The sequence below is a fragment of the Furipterus horrens genome, unplaced genomic scaffold, assembly GCF_987537825.1.
Source record: "Furipterus horrens unplaced genomic scaffold, mFurHor1.1.pri manual_scaffold_11, whole genome shotgun sequence".
Lineage (NCBI taxonomy): Eukaryota > Metazoa > Chordata > Mammalia > Chiroptera > Furipteridae > Furipterus > Furipterus horrens.
Window position 1 is genome coordinate 75103297 of NW_028327181.1, and position 19182 is coordinate 75122478.

General features: G+C 57.4%; 1 protein-coding gene across 1 annotated transcript; it reads left to right on the forward strand.

Annotated features, from left to right (window-relative positions):
- The first annotated feature begins 6 nt into the window (after positions 1 to 6).
- COL1A1 (collagen type I alpha 1 chain) lies at positions 7 to 16438 on the forward strand. The gene is made up of 51 exons (XM_090257296.1): positions 7 to 100; positions 1580 to 1774; positions 1912 to 1946; positions 2048 to 2083; positions 2171 to 2272; positions 3059 to 3127; positions 3378 to 3422; positions 3572 to 3625; positions 3793 to 3846; positions 4291 to 4344; positions 4467 to 4520; positions 4834 to 4887; positions 4975 to 5019; positions 5132 to 5185; positions 5301 to 5345; positions 5495 to 5548; positions 5794 to 5892; positions 5982 to 6026; positions 6125 to 6223; positions 6344 to 6397; positions 6556 to 6663; positions 6742 to 6795; positions 7055 to 7153; positions 7346 to 7399; positions 7494 to 7592; positions 8166 to 8219; positions 8378 to 8431; positions 8548 to 8601; positions 8708 to 8761; positions 9229 to 9273; positions 9368 to 9466; positions 9742 to 9849; positions 10261 to 10368; positions 10552 to 10605; positions 10817 to 10870; positions 11091 to 11198; positions 11286 to 11339; positions 11458 to 11511; positions 11644 to 11805; positions 11891 to 11998; positions 12165 to 12272; positions 12379 to 12432; positions 12539 to 12646; positions 13036 to 13089; positions 13204 to 13311; positions 13643 to 13696; positions 14019 to 14126; positions 14218 to 14500; positions 14635 to 14825; positions 15122 to 15364; positions 15485 to 16438. Exons 1-51 carry the CDS (start codon positions 10 to 12, stop codon positions 15629 to 15631), a joined length of 4380 nt encoding a protein of 1459 aa, XP_090113422.1. The 5' UTR covers positions 7 to 9; the 3' UTR covers positions 15632 to 16438.
- The last annotated feature ends 2744 nt before the right edge of the window (positions 16439 to 19182 follow it).

Consider the following 19182-nt stretch of genomic DNA (forward strand, 5'->3'; position numbering starts at 1 on the left):
GGTCTAGACATGTTCAGCTTTGTGGACCTCCGGCTCCTGCTCCTCTTAGCGGCCACCGCCCTCCTGACGCACGGCCAAGAGGAAGGCCAAGAAGAAGACAGTAAGTCCCAAACTTTGGAGAGTCCAGGGCTACTTGGTGTTTCACCCTGCGCCCGGTCCCGGGAGTCCGCGACTTAAACGGAGACTTGGGATACTCCAGAGACTGAAGGATGGAAGGGAGATGATGAGGGCGCTTCTTTGGCGTCTTGGGAGAGAAGGGAGTGCACCCTGGGTAAGGGATGGAGATGAACGCCCCCAGGAGCGGGAGTGGAGGATGGAGCGCGGCCTGAGTTAGCACAGGAGAGAGTCCCGAGCGCGCACGATGGATTACAACCCGGGGAAAGGGGTCTGAGCGCCGGGCGGGGGAAAATACGTCAAAGATGGGATGGGGGCTCCTAGTTAGGACTTTGGAACCCAAGATGTAAAAACGATCAGGAAGGCTGTGGGATGATTCATAAGGAAAGATTGTTTGCTCACTCTGCAGGCTAGACAGTGTTGATGGGGCCGCGGGGGTGCTGGGCTAAGGGGGGAGGGGGCGCGGAGAGTGGGCGGGTAGGAGGATGAGAAACTTCGGAGCCGAGTGGGTAGGGCGGGGTCCTTGCGCCCTCTGCTGATCAATATTGAGAACCGCTCTTCTCTGTCCAGCGCTTCCCCGCGCAGGAGCTGGAGCGGGAAGACGCAGGTTATGGCCGAGTGAGGACCCCCACCTCTAAACCTAGAAAATAAAGCTGGAGGTGGAGTGGCCCCTGTTTCTAAAAGAAGTGTCCAATCTATGGAAATTGCTTAGTTTTGCCCGCCGTTTAGTGGCCGCCTGGGTAGACGCTCGCGCCGTGGGCCTGGTTAACTTCATTACTATATTTGAGGACTTTTCGATTCTTTGGCCCACAGGCACTGGCTGGCTTTGGGGAGTAGGGGTTGTCCCACAGAGGGTTTTTAAGACGTCTGGGCTCTGAAGGTTAGGGCGTATCCAACTTTGGCGGTACATTTCAAGTCTCTGGGTGGGACCCCAAGCCAATCAGCCCCACCCCAGCCTCATAGCCCCGCCCACGCTGTCCCACCTGCCTAGGGAATGGGGCGGAATGGGGGCTGGACCTCCCATCTCTCCTCCCATCCCCTCCTGTAGCCGCCCAGACCACTCCCCACAAGCCTGCCCTCTTGTTGGGGCCCCTCCTGTTCTGTCTCTCCTCCCCTCACACACACCACCCCCCCAACCCAATGGCTTTTTATTTCACTTGGCCTCAGCACCAATGTGCTGAGGTTAGATTTGGAAGCAACCCCCGCTTAAAGCTTTGTTTAAATTCCTGAGAACTGGAAAGAGTTATAGCCGCTCTGGCCAGGCGCCTCGGCGCTGTCACTGGCGCTGATGAGGAGCAGATGAGCTTATGAGCTTTTAAGGATTTAAGGAAAGCGGGTGGGGGAGGAGGAGGCGGGAAATGAAAAATGTAAATATGTCTATAAAACAAAGGGATTGGGGTCCTTGGAGCCCTGAGATGGGGGCTCGGGCGCCGCTGACAGCCCCGGTTTTTCCCTCTTGCCTCAGTCCCACCCGTCACCTGCGTACAGAACGGCATCAGGTACCATGACCGAGAAGTATGGAAACCCGAGGTCTGTCAGATCTGTGTCTGCGACAATGGCAACGTGTTGTGTGATGACGTGATCTGCGAGGACACCAAGAACTGCCCGGGAGCCGTAGCGCCCCCCGGCGAGTGCTGCCCGGTCTGCCCCGACGGCGAGGGTACGGGTCCTCTGGGGCTGGGGCTGGGGCTGGGGAGCACGCGGCCCTTCCTCGGCCCGAGCCTGGGAGGCCTCTGCCGCCCCGCCCGGGACACCAGAGCAAACCCTGCCTCTAACCCGCGTTTCTTCTCCCCGTAGTGTCGCCTACGGACCTAGAAACCGCAGGAGTCGAGGTAAGCCTCTGCCCTCGACTTTTGCCACCCCTCCCATGACTCCCCATGGTCCTCCCTTCTCTAACCCGGTTTATTTTGTTTCTTCTCCCCCAACTCCAAAGGGACCCAAAGGAGACACCGGCCCCCGAGGCCCAAGGGTAAGCGCTGCGCTTTCGGTGGTGGAGAGCTGAAGGTGGGCGTGGCTCCTGGCCCGTGCTCACCCCGCCTGCCCTCTCCCGCTTCAGGGACCCGCAGGCTCCCCTGGCCGAGATGGCATCCCTGGACAACCTGGACTTCCAGGACCCCCCGGACCCCCCGGACCTCCCGGACCCCCTGGCCTCGGAGGAGTAAGTGGAGTCTCCTGCTTCTCCCACCCCGCTTTTTCTCTTTTTTTCGTTTGTTTTTGGCAGATGGCATTCTTTATATCTTGAAATAATTTTAAACTTAAAGAAAAATTGCCAGAATAGTGCAAGGAACTCGCATATAGCCTTCGCAGTTTGTCCCACTTGCTTTATCAGTCTCTATGTGTACATACAATTATGGTTATTTTTCTTTCTGAACCATTTGAGAGTAAGTTGCTGGTATTATGTCCCTCTGTTCCTAAATTCTTTAGTGAGTATTTCTTGAGAAAAAGAACATTTTCTTACATGACCATTGCACTATGATTAAATGTTGGAAGTTGAACATTGATACAATACAATATCTAATATACAGTCCATATTCAAATTTCACCAATGTCCTATTAATGTCCTGTATAGTATTTTTTTTTTTCCTGATCCAGGATTCAATCCAGGATTATGAATTCCATTTAGTCATCATGTCTCTTTCGTTTTCTTTCATTTGGAACATTCTTCAGACTTTCTTAGTCTTTTATGACACTGAAATTTTTTGAAGAGGCCGGTTGTTTTGTAAACCATCCCTAAGCGTGGTTTTGTCGACTGTGTCTTCATGATTAGATACCAGCGATGTCTTTTTGGCAGCGTTGTCACATGTGATGCTGTTGCCTAATGCTTAACACCTCCTATCAGGAGGCAAAGAATGTCAGTTTGTCCTGCTATCAGTGATGTCTTCTGCCTTTCAACTCACTGTCCTAACCACACTTTCTCATATTTTTTTCTCCTTTTTTTTTCTAGAACTTTGCTCCCCAATTGTCTTATGGCTATGATGAGAAATCCGCTGGAGTGTCTGTGCCTGGCCCCATGGTGAGCCACCAGGGGGAGTGGAGATGACAGAAGAGCTGATGGGGATCCAGACTGGTTGGGCCACTGATGGCATATGGGGGTGTCAGAGATAACCTAGAGGTCCAGATGCCCAGTGGGACCTCAGAGTCCAGAGAAGATGCAGGACCCTGGGTAGTCTCAACAGGAACCAATAGGAGATAGCAAGACTACATCCATGTTGCACTTTCCCGCAGAGGTGTCATTATGGCCTCCCTTTCTTTTTCCTCTACAGGGTCCTTCTGGTCCTCGTGGTCTCCCTGGCCCCCCTGGTGCACCTGTGAGTATCCAGAATATCTTTATATACCTCCTTGGGCTTTGGTCTTTAGGAGGGAAGATCAGGATGAGGGATTGGGATCTCTTGGTGACATGGAAAAAGGTTGTCAGGAATCAGCCCTTCTAACCCCACCCCTCCTTCCTGTCCTCCAGGGTCCCCAAGGTTTCCAAGGCCCTCCCGGTGAACCTGGCGAGCCTGGAGCTTCGGTAAGTGCCCCTCACCCAACTAGTACTCTATACAAATACATGCTCCCTCTACAAATACATGGATTCTCCCCCTCTGGAGTCTTCCTTACCTCCTCCTTCCAGTCTCAGTCTTCCCCTCCTTTTTTCCTTATCCTGGTAATTCTAACATCTTCTCCTTTCTCCTCTAGGGTCCCATGGGTCCCCGTGGTCCCCCCGGCCCCCCTGGCAAGAACGGAGATGATGTGAGTAGTCCCCACGAGAAGAAAAGTTGTCCCTAATGCACGAGACTTCCCTTAAACAAAGATTTCCACCCTTTATGGGATGTTTCTCCAGTCTCTCCAACAGGAGTGACTGTTCCTCCCCTCGTCCCAGCCACCTTAAAGCAATTCCCACCCCCACCCTTCAGGGAGAACGACTTCCTTAAGCTTAACTGCTCTGGGCACCTCAGATGTGCCCTCCCTATGGGGAGATTAAAATGCTAGTGACAGAAATAAACCAAAATTCCTTTGGAGGAAATTAAGATTCACCAAAATGAGGGTTTCGTGGTAGATTTAAATTACACTCTAAATTCAAAGATAAGATTCTGTGCTCCTAAGCCTGACCTTGGACAATCCCAAGAAGACTCAGACCTTCCCCACTTTTCTAGCCCAGGTATGTGGGCACAAAGACCTTTCTCTCCCTCTCAGGGTGAAGCTGGAAAGCCTGGTCGTCCTGGTGAGCGTGGGCCTCCTGGACCTCAGGTGAGCAGGACGGTGTGGTCACCCCCCACCCCCCCGGCTTGGCTGTATTTGGGCTTCATTTGGGAGCTGTATCCAGAGTAGTGTCTTCTAATGGCTCTGCCTTTCTCTTCTGTTCTCTCCAGGGCGCTCGGGGATTGCCTGGAACAGCTGGTCTCCCTGGAATGAAGGGCCACAGAGTGAGTTTCCTTTGAGCCATCTAAGTTCCCAAAGTCCCAGCCCTTCTCCCAAAGAACCCTGGTGTGTGTTACGGTGGGTGGCAGCTACAGAAGTCCCAACGGATAGAGTAGACATCAGAAAGAACTTACCTCCACTGGGAGAGGAATCCTGATAGAGGGATTAGATGAGACCTGGGGCCAGTTGGGGTCCAGTGTAGCTCAGAGTCAGGGGAATGGCTGCGGTGGCCTCCTGAGGCTCCTTCTCAGGCCTGGGTGGGTGCCAAGGTGGTCTGCCCCCTCCAGAGTTTTACTTTGATCCTCCTTCTTCTCTTAGGGTTTCAGTGGTTTGGATGGTGCCAAGGGAGATGCTGGTCCTGCTGGTCCCAAGGTAAGAGGCTGCCTGAATGTCATGGCTCTCCAGTTCCCGCCCAGTCCCACGATGAACCAATCCCTAACTCTGTTCTCTGCTCTGTAGGGTGAGCCCGGTAGCCCTGGTGAAAATGGAGCTCCTGGTCAGATGGTGAGTGTGTCCTGTGCTAGAAAGAAGAGAGGGAGCAGGGTGGAGGGGTAAGATGGGGGCTTGAGGGAGAGGGGGGCGCCTCCCATCTCACTTGGTTTTTCTTGCTTGTCAGGGCCCCCGTGGTCTGCCTGGTGAAAGAGGTCGCCCTGGACCCCCCGGCTCTGCTGTAAGTACTCCTGGCCCCTTGGGGGATCCCTGGGCTCTGGAAAGGGTTCCTCAGGAGCAACAAAGACCAACCAATGCTCGGTGGATGTAACCAAGGCTTCCCCTCTTTTCTGCAGGGTGCTCGTGGAAATGATGGTGCTACTGGTGCTGCTGGCCCCCCTGTAAGTATGGCCACTAGACCTCAGTGCCTGGGACTGAGCAGGGCTCTCAGTGTCAGCTCTTAGGGATAACACTGGGGTGGCCATGTTGGTCTGTCCCAGGGTGTGACTTGCCACCTTCCTTCTTGCTAACTCCTCTCTTTCATTCACAGGGTCCCACTGGTCCTGCTGGTCCTCCTGGCTTCCCAGGTGCTGTTGGCGCTAAGGTGAGACCCCTGCCCTCCTCTGAGCATAGGTCCCATGGGCCAAGGTGTCTCCTTGCTCCTCAAACCAGAAGGACCCAGAGTGGCGAGAAAGAAGCCCATTCCCCATTACCTTTGTCCTGAGGTTCCCTTCTCTCATCTTGAAGTTCTGATTGTTGGTCTCTTGTCCCTACTCTTCACTTCCCACCTTCCAAAGTTGAGGTTGGGCTCCTAGGGTGGCTTCTGCCATGTCTTTTCTTCCCATTCAGGGTGAAGCTGGTCCCCAAGGAGCCCGAGGCTCTGAAGGTCCCCAGGGTGTGCGTGGTGAACCTGGCCCCCCTGGCCCTGCCGGTGCTGCTGGCCCTGCTGTAAGTATTGCCTCCTCAGTGACCCTGTGTCCCCACCCTCTAACTCAGAGTCCTTGCCTGTCATTCACACACCTCTTTCTGTGCCGCAGGGAAACCCTGGCGCTGATGGACAGCCTGGTGCTAAAGGTGCCAATGTAAGTGTCCTGTAGGTTTCAGAGCTGCCCCCTGATGCCCATCTCCCACCTGCCCTGTGCCTTCCACTCATAAGCTCAACTTGTTCTGCCCCCTACAGGGTGCTCCTGGTATTGCTGGTGCTCCTGGCTTCCCTGGTGCCCGAGGCCCCTCTGGACCCCAGGGCCCGAGCGGCGCCCCTGGTCCCAAGGGTAACAGTGTAAGTACCACTCTCTTACTTCTGCCCCACTCTGTGCTGGCTCCAGTGTGGCCCTTTCCTGGAGATCGAGACCAACTGAGCACCCCAGCTCTCTGCTCATCCTCTTCTCCCCCCACACAGGGTGAACCTGGTGCTCCTGGCAACAAAGGAGACACTGGTGCCAAGGGAGAGACCGTAAGTGCCCCTGTCTGCCTGGGACCCCCTGGGGCGGGGGAGCACCCAGGGAGGAATGGGAGCCCCTGGTGCTGAAGGCCCAGCCTCAAGCCAGCTTGGGAGCTGGCACCAGGACCGCCCCTCACGACAGGCTGCTCCCTCCTCTCTGCCCTCTCCAGGGTGCCCCTGGTATTCAAGGACCCCCTGGCCCTGCTGGGGAGGAAGGAAAGCGAGGAGCCCGAGGTGAACCTGGACCTGCTGGCCTGCCCGGACCCCCTGGCGAGCGTGTAAGTGCCTCCTTCTCTGTCCCCAGTGCCAGTCTGGTGTCCCATGTCTGAGCTCACTGACCTCCTCTCCCCCTGCAGGGCGGACCTGGAGGCCGTGGTTTCCCTGGCGCAGACGGTGTTGCTGGTCCCAAGGTAACCTCTCTTCGTGGCTGGAGGCTGGCCCTACTGCTCCCTGCCCTTTACCTTCCTCTTTCAGATGTAGTCAGCCCCTCCCACCCTGCTGCCCAGTTATTAGTGCTCCTGCAGTGGCTACAGGCCTCTCCCTTCACACTTGGCCTCACCTTGACCTTCCCACCCCCAACAATGCCCCTCAAAGCCCCCTACCTCCCTGGAGGAAGAGGCCTAGATTTGAGGCCCTAATTGTTCCTGTGATCCCCCCGCCCCCAACCAGGGTCCCGCTGGTGAACGTGGTTCCCCTGGCCCCGCTGGCCCCAAAGGCTCTCCTGGTGAAGCTGGTCGCCCCGGTGAAGCTGGTCTGCCTGGTGCCAAGGTGAGACCGCAGCCCTCTGCCTAGCTTGGCCCAGGACCCTGTCTGTCCTATGCTGGGTGTGGGATGTGGTACTCTGGAGCAGGACCAAAGTCTGCTATCTAGAGGGCCCCCCACCACCACACTCACCCTTCTCCTCCCCCTCCTCCATCACCCTCCTTCCCAGCCCATTCACACCTTTCTGCTCCCCCTTAGGGTCTGACTGGAAGCCCTGGCAGCCCTGGTCCTGATGGCAAAACTGGCCCCACTGTAAGTATCACTGTCCCCTGCCCCAGGCCCCCTTCCACTCTTCTGACCACCCACCCTCTGTTCTCACCTCTGTTTTTGTGACCTCCATCCTTAGGGTCCCGCTGGTCAAGACGGTCGCCCCGGACCTCCAGGCCCCCCTGGTGCCCGTGGTCAAGCTGGTGTGATGGGATTCCCTGGCCCTAAAGGTGCTGCTGTGAGTATTCAGCGAGGAGCGTCAAGGGATTGGCACACTGGGAGGGGAGAGTCCTGGTTTCTGGGCTTGGCTCCATTCCTGACTTGCTGTGTGGCCTCAGATCACTCACTGCCCCTCTCTGGACCTCAGTTTCCCTACTCATACAATGAGGGACCTCCCCTGGCACCCTGCCACTGCTCTCTCCTTGGAGATAAGTAGTGTTGGTGTCCCCTATACACACACACATGCACACACATGGAGATGGGAAGAACCCTTTATATAATAGTCACCCCCAAATCTTGGGGTTTTCTGAGGTTCAAAAGGAGACATCAGAGGAAATGGAAGCCCCATGCAGCTCAGGGCACCACAAGGCAGAGGGAGGAGGGGAGGGCAGAGAGATGAGCCTGGAGGGGCAAGCGGTCAGGGGGGGTAGACTAAGGGACCAACCATGGAAGTCAGCAAAGGCACCTCTCCAGGGCCAGAGCTGCTAGATAAGAAAATCCCTGTAAAAATTCCACCCCAAGTAAACAGGAGGGCCCCCGAGGTCCTGGTTTCCCACCTCAGTGCCCTCAATTCTGACTCTTTCCCCCCCAGGGAGAGCCCGGTAAAGCTGGAGAACGAGGTGTTCCTGGACCCCCTGGCGCTGTGGTAAGTATCTTCCATGTTCCCCTCCCTACAGGAAGGGCAAAGGAGACTCACAGCCCATCACCTGGCCAGCAGGACCCCAGCCCCAGGCCCCGCCCACCTTCCCCCTTTTCCTCCAGCCACCTCACCACCCTGAGTTCTTCTTTGCTGTCTCCCCACAGGGTGCTCCTGGCAAAGATGGAGAAGCTGGAGCTCAGGGACCCCCTGGCCCTGCTGTAAGTGTCCCTGACAAGGAGGCCCAGGGAGGGGGCACATTGGAGCAGGAAAGGGAAGACAGCCCTGCCCCTGCTCTCCTGGGCCTTCCTGAGACCGCAGCGTTCTCTCCTGACAGGGCCCTGCTGGTGAGAGAGGCGAACAAGGCCCCGCTGGCTCCCCCGGATTCCAGGTGAGGCCTTGCAGCTGCCGGGGTATGTGGGGAGATTGTAAGTGTCCCTTTGTTCTCCTCTGGATTCTAATCCTCTTCTCTTTTCGCCCCCATTTCCCACCCCCAGGGTCTCCCTGGCCCCTCTGGTCCTCCTGGTGAAGCAGGCAAACCCGGTGAACAGGTAAGAGGTAGCAGCAGCCAGCGAGGCAGGAATGCAGGGAGTACAGAGGGTGAGGCCAGCCTCCTAGCCAATCAGACACCATCAGCTAGAGGGATTGTGGTTAGACACCAGGAAGGACTTCCCATCATGAAGGGAGCTGCACAGGAGGGAAACTGGGAGTTGCCCCTGTACATATGATCTGGAAGGAGCTGCTTGGCTGCTAGCCTGATGACTTCTTTTCAGAGATGCTGGCATACTCTGTGACTTTTTCTGAACCCAAAGTTGGGGGGGGGGTGTCATTAACATATCTTGAAGAGGAGTAGAGAGTAGAGACATGATCCCAGTTCATCTCACTGCCTGGAGCTGCAAAGGCACTGGTTTCTAATCACACACCCTGAGGCCACCCCCACAGCAGGAGGGCAGGAGTGTTTTCTAATACCGAGGGTCCAGGTGACCTTTGCTCATTGTTTGTCCCCCCTCCCCCTCAGGGTGTTCCTGGAGACCTGGGTGCCCCTGGCCCCTCTGGAGCAAGAGTAAGTAGAGCCTCTGCTGCTCCCATCCAGATGTCCCATGCTCAGCCCATCTCTGGAGCCACCATCACGTGTCCTGTTCTTCCTTTTCTCCCAGGGCGAGAGAGGTTTCCCTGGTGAGCGTGGTGTGCAAGGTCCCCCCGGTCCTGCTGGTCCCCGTGGGGCCAACGGTGCCCCTGGCAATGATGGTGCTAAGGTAAGGACAGCACAGGGATCAGGTTTCACCTCTGTCCCACACCAGGGGACACTTGGCTGTGACCAAAGCCACCTAGATATGCAGGAGGGGTGGGGGCACAAAGCTGGGGTGGGGTCCAGGTACAGCCTGAAGTTCTGGACAGTAAGCTTTTCCTCTTAGCTGGTGCCTGTCTTTGGCCCTTGGACCAAGCCTGGGAGACATTAAGTGGGGACTCAAGGCTGTGACCTAGTCCTGGGACCCCAAGCCTCACTTCAGTCCTCTTTGTTGTCACATAGGGTGATGCTGGTGCCCCTGGAGCCCCCGGTAGCCAGGGTGCTCCTGGCCTTCAGGGAATGCCTGGTGAACGAGGTGCAGCTGGTCTTCCAGGCCTTAAGGGTGACAGAGTAAGTCACCCTGTCTGCTCTGGATCCCTCAGCCTCTCTCTCCCCTCCCTGCGATATTTCCCTCCTCTCTTGAATCCTTCCTTCTTCCCCTCTGGCCTTTTTGCTGATGAATCCTCTACCTGTGGTCCAGGCCCCTCTCTCCTCATGAGTTACCATGGAAACGAGAGGTGGGGCTTCCTCCTGGATGGGGCACCCCTTATCCATTCCTCTACACAAGGCAGGGCCTCTTAACTTCCTCAGGCAGGCATCTTTTCCTCTGAAAGGTCTTAAATCCTTGGCATGGGGACAGGGGAGGGGTGGTGGGGCGGGAGGGGGGGGGCAGAGCTGTGGAGGGGTCCCAGACACCAGCAAGACAGAGTGGGTTGTCTTCTTGCTCCATGCTGGAAGTCTCAGGCTTTCCTTTGTTTTTAGGGAGATGCTGGTCCCAAAGGTGCTGATGGTGCTCCTGGCAAAGATGGTGCCCGAGGTCTGACTGGCCCCATCGGTCCCCCTGGCCCTGCTGGTGCCCCTGGTGACAAGGTGAGGTAGCTGCCTCCCCACCTTCTTTCCTAATGAAGCTTTCCCAGCAAGCCTGGGCACAGCTCTGAGCTGACAATCCAAAGGTGGGGGAAACCGAAGGGAGGGGAGGCTCTCCTGGGGTCATCTGCCAGGAGCGTTTAGGGTGGGCACTGACTCTAAGCCTCCTGCCTCTCTTCCTCTCAGGGTGAAACTGGTCCTAGCGGGCCTGCTGGTCCCACTGGAGCTCGTGGTGCCCCCGTAAGTACAGAAGACCTGGTTAATGCCCCATCCTTGGCCCTTTCCTCCCCCGTATTGCCTCCAGCCTTCTTTCTATCCCTCCCCGACTTCCGCTCGCCTCCCCTGGTCCCTGGAGAATGCTCTTCAGGGCCTCTCCTTCTCATCTGTCCCTCCAGCGTGCCCCCCCTCCCCATGTCAGGGCACCTCTGCAGTCTGCCTCCTTTCCTTCTAGGGAGACCGCGGTGAGCCTGGTCCCCCCGGCCCTGCTGGCTTTGCTGGCCCCCCTGTGAGTATCAAGACTCCCTTAATTTCCATCGTAACTGGGACTGGGGACCATGGGTGATGGGATGAAGATAGAGGCTTCGACCTGAGTCGGGAGGGGATTGGCTCCTGTTCCAGCATCTTCCTGCCTGGAGTAACTGTCCTAGCCCAGCCCTGTGGGACAGCCTGACTTGTTACTCTGACATATCCCTCTCCTCTGCTCACCACACTCCCTCCTCCCTCAGGGTGCTGACGGCCAACCTGGTGCTAAAGGCGAACCCGGTGATGCTGGTGCTAAAGGCGATGCTGGTCCCCCTGGCCCTGCTGGCCCCGCCGGCCCCCCTGGCCCCATTGTGAGTAGCTCGTCCTCTGGGCCCCAAGCTGCCAACAGGCCTGAAGCAGAACTGGCCCGGCCTTGATGCCTCTGTGCTCCTCTGCAGGGTAACGTTGGTGCTCCTGGACCCAAAGGTGCTCGTGGCAGCGCCGGTCCCCCTGTGAGTATCTTGCCCTGTGTCTGCTGAGACACCCCCGCTATAGTTTGGATGTCGGGGTGGCTGGGCTAGGTAAAGGAGCAGTTCTCAAGCTGATGGCTTCTTTGTCCTCTTCTGCTAGGGTGCTACTGGTTTCCCCGGTGCTGCTGGCCGAGTGGGTCCCCCCGGCCCCTCTGTAAGTATCTATGGTGGAGACGCCACTGCTTGGGGAGGAACGGGGGACTGCCAAGAGCGTCCTAGGCCTGACTGAGGTCTCAGGGGTGCTGCAGAACCCACTGGAATCGACAGCCCCTCTTCTCCTCACCAGGGAAATGCTGGACCCCCTGGCCCTCCTGGCCCTGCTGGCAAAGAAGGCGGCAAAGGTCCCCGTGGTGAGACCGGCCCTGCTGGACGTCCTGGTGAAGTTGGTCCCCCTGGTCCCCCTGGCCCTGCTGGTGAGAAAGGAGCCCCTGGTGCTGATGGACCTGCTGTAAGTGCAAGCAGCCGGGGGGTCTGGGACATGGGCATGGTCCCTGGCCGCTGCAAGGCTCCTCACTGCTGTCTGCCTCCCCCAGGGTGCTCCCGGTACCCCCGGACCTCAGGGCATTGCTGGACAACGTGGTGTGGTCGGTCTGCCCGGTCAGCGAGGAGAAAGAGGCTTCCCTGGTCTTCCTGGCCCCTCTGTGAGTGTCCCCTCACCTTGGGGGACCCTGAGAAAAATTGTCACAGGACTTAAAGGATGCAGGATGGGGGGGCTGGAGCCAGTGAAGACTGATGTGCTAGGTGACCAGGGGGTCTTTTGGGCTCTCCCCAACCCCATCTCTTGCCTGACTCTTTTTTCTACCTAAGGGTGAACCTGGCAAACAAGGTCCTTCTGGAGCAAGTGGCGAACGTGGCCCCCCTGGTCCCATGGGCCCCCCTGGATTGGCTGGACCCCCTGGCGAGTCTGGACGTGAGGTAAGCAGTTGCCAGCCCTGGGCCAACGGCCTCAGCACGGCCATTTTCGCCTTGATTGAGCCTCCCTCCCCCTGGCTGATGCCTACCCCCACCTCTCTCTCTGCAGGGAGCTCCTGGTGCTGAAGGCTCTCCTGGACGTGACGGTTCTCCTGGCCCCAAAGTAAGATGGCTACACCCCAGGGCCACAGCGGAGTCTGCCGCTCCCGTGCCCCTGCCCGGCCCCTTCATCTGGGCCTGACCTGCACTTCCCTCCTCGCCCTTCCCAGGGTGACCGTGGTGAGACTGGCCCCTCTGGACCCCCCGGTGCTCCTGGTGCTCCTGGTGCTCCTGGCCCCGTTGGCCCTGCCGGCAAGAGTGGCGACCGCGGTGAGACTGTAAGTAGCTGGGCTCCTGCTCGCTGCCTCTTGTCAGACCAGGGACTCTCCAGGGCCCTGCAGATGGACATCTGACTTCACCCAGTTGAGGGGGAAGGGAGGTCTTGCAAGGTGGCTGGGCCCTTGGCCCCCCTAAAACACTGAGCCTCAGCTCAGTCTCAAGCCCCCCATCTCCCCTGAGGAATGGGGCTGTCCCCATGTAGTTGCACCAGCTCACATGAAGCCTGAATTCGCATGAAGTTTCATCTGGAGTTTAGGAGGATGGACACAGCAGGAAAGGCTGTGAGGAAAGGGGTCTGGCCGAGGAGGGGTCTGGCCTGTAGCTCATGCTGTGCCAGCCCTCGGCTGGGCCTCCCTGGCCAGGATCTAATGCTCTTTGCTCTCTTCAGGGTCCTGCTGGTCCTCCTGGTCCCATCGGCCCCGTTGGTGCCCGTGGCCCCACTGTAAGTGCCTTGCTCTGGACCTCATGTCCTCAGAACCCTTGTCCAGTGTGGACAGCACCCCACTCCATGCTAATGGAACTTCTTCCTGACAACCTGTCTCCTCCACTCTCCTAGGGACCTCAAGGCCCCCGTGGTGACAAGGGTGAGGCAGGCGAACAGGGCGATAGAGGCATAAAGGGTCACCGTGGCTTCTCCGGTCTCCAGGGTCCCCCTGGCCCTCCCGTGAGTATGCTGAGCACTCCGCCCCGCCCCCAACTCCCAGCTGCCATTGAGTCTTCTCTTGTCATTTCCCCATGCCTTGCTGTGTGGTGGTAGGGACAATGACTCAGTTTCCCCTTCTGGGTAGTCATTCTCACTCTCCTCTGGTGAGGACTGGGATCTGAAGACTTATGGGCATTTCCAAGGAGTTTTTGAGAGGGCAAGGGGTACACAAAGAGGGATCGAGGGAGGGGTCTCAACCTATAGACACCCTGAATAATGTGTGGTGAAGGACAGATTGTTGGCCTCATTTGACCCACACTGGGCCTAAAACGCCTTTGCATCTGTCCTTCAGGGTTCTCCTGGTGAACAAGGTCCCTCTGGAGCTTCTGGTCCTGCTGGTCCCCGTGTAAGTCACACTTTCTATCTCCTCTTCTGGGGTCCCAAATCCAAGCTCACTTAATGGCCCTTTGCCTGGGACAGGTGTTCCTCACCTGTGGGGGGAAGGGTGTAGGGACAGGGGTTGGAGGAAGGAAAGGGGGATCCTAGACAGTCTCACTCAGCCCTTGGCATCCCCCTCCCACTAATTCTTCCAACAAAATGTTCCCTGGCCCAGCTGTGGGAATCAGCAGTTATGAGCACCAGGCAGGGAGGGCAGTGGGCTTCTCCACCAGAGTTGGGGTGTCCTGTGCTTTCTGGCAGACTTTCTTTAACCACCTTCCTCTCTGCAGGGTCCCCCCGGCTCTGCTGGTGCTCCTGGCAAAGATGGACTCAACGGTCTTGCAGGCCCCATCGGCCCCCCTGGTCCCCGTGGTCGCACTGGAGATGCTGGTCCTGTTGTATGTAGCCCCCCACCTGGTCTGCGCATGGCCCTCTGGCCCTGAGAACACCAAACCCTGGCAAACCCCACTCTCCTCCCTTTCTACACAGGGTCCCCCTGGCCCTCCTGGCCCTCCCGGTCCTCCTGGTCCTCCTAGCGGCGGTTTCGACTTCAGCTTCCTGCCCCAGCCACCCCAAGAAAAGGCTCAGGATGGTGGCCGCTACTACCGGGCCGATGATGCCAACGTGGTCCGTGACCGTGACCTCGAGGTGGACACCACCCTCAAGAGCCTGAGCCAGCAGATCGAGAACATCCGGAGCCCTGAAGGCAGCCGCAAGAACCCAGCCCGCACCTGCCGCGACCTCAAGATGTGCCACTCAGACTGGAAGAGCGGTGCGGACATACCCTCCCTGTGCCCATCCTCCTCCTCTTGCCACAACAGGGCTTAGCCCTGAGGGGCTTCGATGCCCCATTGTACCCCACCTCCCAGACCTCCCCTGACTCCATTTTGCCCTGCCCCATCTCAGGAGAGTACTGGATCGACCCCAACCAAGGCTGCAACCTGGATGCCATCAAGGTCTTCTGCAACATGGAGACAGGTGAGACCTGCGTGCACCCCACTCAGCCCAGCGTGGCCCAGAAGAACTGGTACATCAGCAAGAACCCCAAGGAGAAGAAGCACGTCTGGTTCGGCGAGAGCATGACCGGCGGATCCCAGGTGTGTGAGCTGGACCCTAGAACTGCCCTCACAAGATGAGCGGGCCCAGGGCTCCGAGGGGGCATGAGGGAAGGTCCTGGGTGCTCTAGACCTCTGCGGGGTATGCTGGACAGAGCAAGCTGGGAGGCAGGGGTCCCGGGCCCATGACCCTGGCTCAGACAGAGGGTGCCCATGGGTCAATGAGGCCACCTCTGGATATGGGAGTTCACACTGCTCTCTGAGGATTCCAGCAAGGGAGGTCAGGACTAGGGGCTCCAGTACAGTCACTCACTCTTCGCTCTCCCTGCCCCTTGCAGTTCGAGTATGGCGGCCAGGGCTCCGACCCCGCCGATGTGGCCATCCAGCTGACCTTCCTGCGCCTGATGTCCACCGAGGCCTCCCAGAACATCACCTACCACTGCAAGAACAGCGTGGCCTACATGGACCAGCAGACAGGCAACCTCAAGAAGTCCCTGCTCCTCCAGGGCTCCAACGAAATCGAGCTCCGGTCAGAGGGCAACAGCCGCTTCACCTACACTGTCACCTACGACGGCTGCTCGGTGAGTCCCCCGGCAGGGCCCCCTCTCCGGGCTTTGGCTTTTTAGGCAGGCCATAGTTCTCCACACCGCCTCGTGGCCAAGTGGTGACGCCCCTCTCCCGTTGTCTCCCCTTTACCCCAGAGTCACACCGGAACCTGGGGCAAGACAGTGATCGAATACAAAACCACCAAGACCTCCCGCCTGCCCATCATCGATGTGGCCCCCTTGGACATTGGCGCCCCAGACCAGGAATTTGGCATCGACATTGGCCCTGTCTGCTTCCTGTAAACTCCTTCCACCCCAACCTGGCTCCCTCCCACCCGACCCACTCGCCCCTGACTGTGGAAACAGACAAACAACCCAAACTGAACCCCCCCCTCAAAAAAAGCCAAAAAGTGGGAAACAATTTCACATGGACTTCGGAAATTTTTTTTTCCTTGGCATTCATCTCTCAAACTTAGTTTTTATCTTTGACCAACTGAACATGACCAAAAACCAAAAACGCATTCAACCTCACCAAAAACAAAAAAAAGAATAAATAAATAACTTTTTAAAAAAGGAAGCTTGGTCCACTTGCTTGAAGACCCATGTGGGGATAAATCCTTTCCTGCCCGTTGGGCTTATGATGCCCCAACACTGCCCTTCTTGCTCCTTTCTCCATGCCTTCTTGGGGCTACCCCTCCACTGCTCCCCAAATCTAAGTCTCCCCCAAAGACACAGGAAATCATGCATTGTCTGCCCAGCAACCAAAGGCAATGCTAAAACACCCAAATGATCCTCCACTCCCAGCCCGCTCCCCTCGCCCAGTACCCCCAAACCCTGACAGGACCTAGGGTTCTCAGACTGCCAAAGGAGCTTTACCATCTGGCATACTCTGGCCTGGCCACATACCTCTCTCCATTTTTGAGGAGCACATGCCAGGGGAGCCACTGGCCCTTGGCCGCAGGGTTTTGAGGGAAGTCAGGAGGGGCCAAGACAGAGTGGAAATAATGTGTCAATTCCCGCAGAACAGGGCTGAGGGGAGAGACTGCTCTGTTCCTTGTGTAATTGTGTTGCTGAAAGACTACCTCTATTTGTGTCACCGGGGCAACTGCGTGGGGGCGGGATGGGGGCAGGGTGGGAGGGGCTCCCCATTTTATATCAAAGGTGCTACATCTCTGTGATGGGGCGGGGTGGGGTGGCCAGGGGGTCACTGGTGCTATAGGAGTCGAGATGCCACCCCCCACCAGGCCAGCAAATGTTCCTTTTTGTTCAAAGTCTTTTTAATTCTTTGGTTTCTTTTTTTTTTTTCTTGTGGTTGGGGACTCATGTGAATTTTCTGAAGGTGCTATTTAACACAGGGGAGAGAGTGTGCCACTCACCCCTCACCCTCTCTCCCCGCCCCTCGCCTGCTCAGGCCTCTCTCAGACCTCTCTCTTCTCTGAAACCCCCCTCCCGGCTGCCTCCCATCCTCACACCTCTTTCCTGGTCTGTCCTTCGTCCTCTTTCCTGGGTTTCAGAGCACAACTTTCCCAAAGCACAAAGCAGTTTTCCCCTGGGGTGGGAGGAAGCAGGAGACTCTGTACCTATTTTGTATGTGTATAATAATTTGAGATGTTTTTAATTATTTTGATTGCTGGAATAAAGCATGTGGAAATGACCCAAATATATCTGCAGTGGCCTCCTAATTTCCTTCTTGGGGAGGTGGGGGCTGGGCGGGCCGGCGGGGGAGACCTGGGGAGGGAGCATTGGTGTGGGAGGGGGTAGGCTCGCCTTCCTTTTCTTACCCCTTTCATCCTCTTCCTTCCCATCTAGCACCCACCAGGGCCCCTCTCCTTTCCTCTTGCCTTTCTTATGCCTTAACCCATGTTCCTCCCTTTCTCATGCATGTTACATGTCTCCTCAAATCCCTCTTCTCCCTTACAGTGCACGCAGGCAGCCCGCACATGCAGCGGCACACACACACTTGCCTCCCTTCAGATCCTGGGCTGCCCACACCTCATGCCCACTCTCCGCCAAAGCCATCAACTTTGCCGCCCTCTCCACGGCAGCGAAGGGCATTCTGCAGGGTCAGGGGACATGGCCAGGCATTGCCCATGGGGTGTTGGGAGGCCCACGCCTAGGCGAGGAAGCTGGGACTGGTGAGGGCATCCGGAAGCCCTCCACTAGGCCTCTCTCTGGGGGTCGTCTGGCCTCTTCCCTTCCACGCCTTCTCTGAGCTCCTCCGAAGGAGCCACAAGCACCAGCTGTGTGTGTGTGTGTTGGGGGGGGAGTGCTCCTGAACCTGTGCTGAGAGCTGAGAGGAGACCAGAAGGGCAAGGAGGGAGGGAGTCTGCCCAGGGGCCTTGAAGAGCTGCAGTCAAGGCACTGACTGGATGCCCCCTGGGAGGCAGGCGGCAGGCCCTGGCCTTGCTGAGCTTGTACTGGATCCCTCTTGGCCCTCTACCTCCCCAAAACATGAGACCCCATCCTTGGGTGTGGGGTGGCCTAAAGAAGTCATTTTGCCCAGCCCCTGCCCCCTGCCTATTCCTTATCCTTTTAAAACTCCTTGTTTCTTCTTCCTGCTTCTCCCTCCCACCCCTTTTCCCTTCCCCTCAGCTGGCCTCCTCCCTGCCTGCCTGAGACCCTGAGGCCCCCGGGGCCAGGTGACTAGTCAGCTCCTCAATCTCAGGGAAGGGGTACAGCAGTGTGTAGTCAGTGGGGACACAGAGGATCCAGAGGCTCAAAAGTCTGGAGCTGACCAGGTGCCCAGAGACTTGGAGACAGAGAGAAGGTGACATTTGTCCCCACCTCCCATCTGAGGCCTTGGGGCCTAAACCTGAGAGGCAGGGAAGGCCCGTGTTCCTCCTACAGGTCCCCAGAGAGATAAAAACGTCTACAGAAAACACCATCTGCAAGTCTCACACCATGGCTGTCATTAAATAGTCATGACTATTCCTTATGGCCTTGAATAATTCATCATTAGCACTTCTACCACAATCAGGACAGTGTAGAAAAGGAATTAGTCTAAAGAGGGTAAGAAATTGCGGCAAGTAAAGGAAGACTTATTCATAGGCAAATTACCTGGTGGCGTGATGATGGATTGATCAGTTGGAGAGCCTGCCTGGCACCAGCCAAGGTAATCCCCATGTTCCTGGGCCCTTGGCCATCTCACCCCATCCCCACCTGCCCTCTGGGGGATCCAGAAGCATCCTGAGCCTGGCAACCAAGGCTCCACCTGGCCGCTACCCACCTGTCCATTCTCCTTGTCCCTTCCCCTGTCTGCCCCTGCAATCCAGCCCAAAAGGGTGGTCAAAATTCTCACATATGTACCACACTTCCCACTTCCAGGCCTTTATTCCTCTCCCCCTCTGGAAGTGACTTCCTTTATCTCTGCTTTGGGTTACCCCCCACTCTCAGGCTATACTCAGATGTCTCGTGTCCCCTCATCCTCCTGCCCAGCCCAGGCCAGGTTTGCCCCTTCTGACTTTCCAAAGCCCTCCATGTCCACAAGACTTATCTGAGCCTCAGTACCAGGCATCGCCATTGTCCGCTGTCACGTGTTCACCCATCACTCTCCAGGCCAAGCAGGGCAGACTGAGTCCAGAGGCCAGATGCTAAGGTGTGGGGCTGGCACAGGGGCTTTGTGTAGGTATCGAAAGACTAAAGAGAGAGGAGAAGAGAGAGAGGCGAGCCTTCTGGGTGAGAATGTGGAGCTGTATGCCCCTCCCTGAACAGGCGTGAGCCAAGTGTGACACGCAGAGCAAGCGCAGGTGAGCCCGCGAGAGCAAGCAGACAGCGGCGGAAGGCTCCAGGCCGGCGCTTTCTGCGGCGATGGAAGTGCGCTCCCTCTGCACCGCGCATGACTGTGGAGCACCGGA

What these genes read in the sequence shown, in the direction of transcription:
- COL1A1 (XM_090257296.1), top strand. Translation starts at nt 10, where the DNA reads ATGTTCAGCTTTGTGGACCTCCGGCTCCTGCTCCTCTTAGCGGCCACC. An exon ending in CCGGTGCTGCTGGCCCTGCT is followed by an intron (nt 5,893 to 5,981) that starts GTAAGTATTGCC and finishes TCTGTGCCGCAG; the next exon opens with GGAAACCCTGGCGCTGATGG. An exon ending in AGGGTCCCCCTGGCCCTCCC is followed by an intron (nt 13,312 to 13,642) that starts GTGAGTATGCTG and finishes TCTGTCCTTCAG; the next exon opens with GGTTCTCCTGGTGAACAAGG.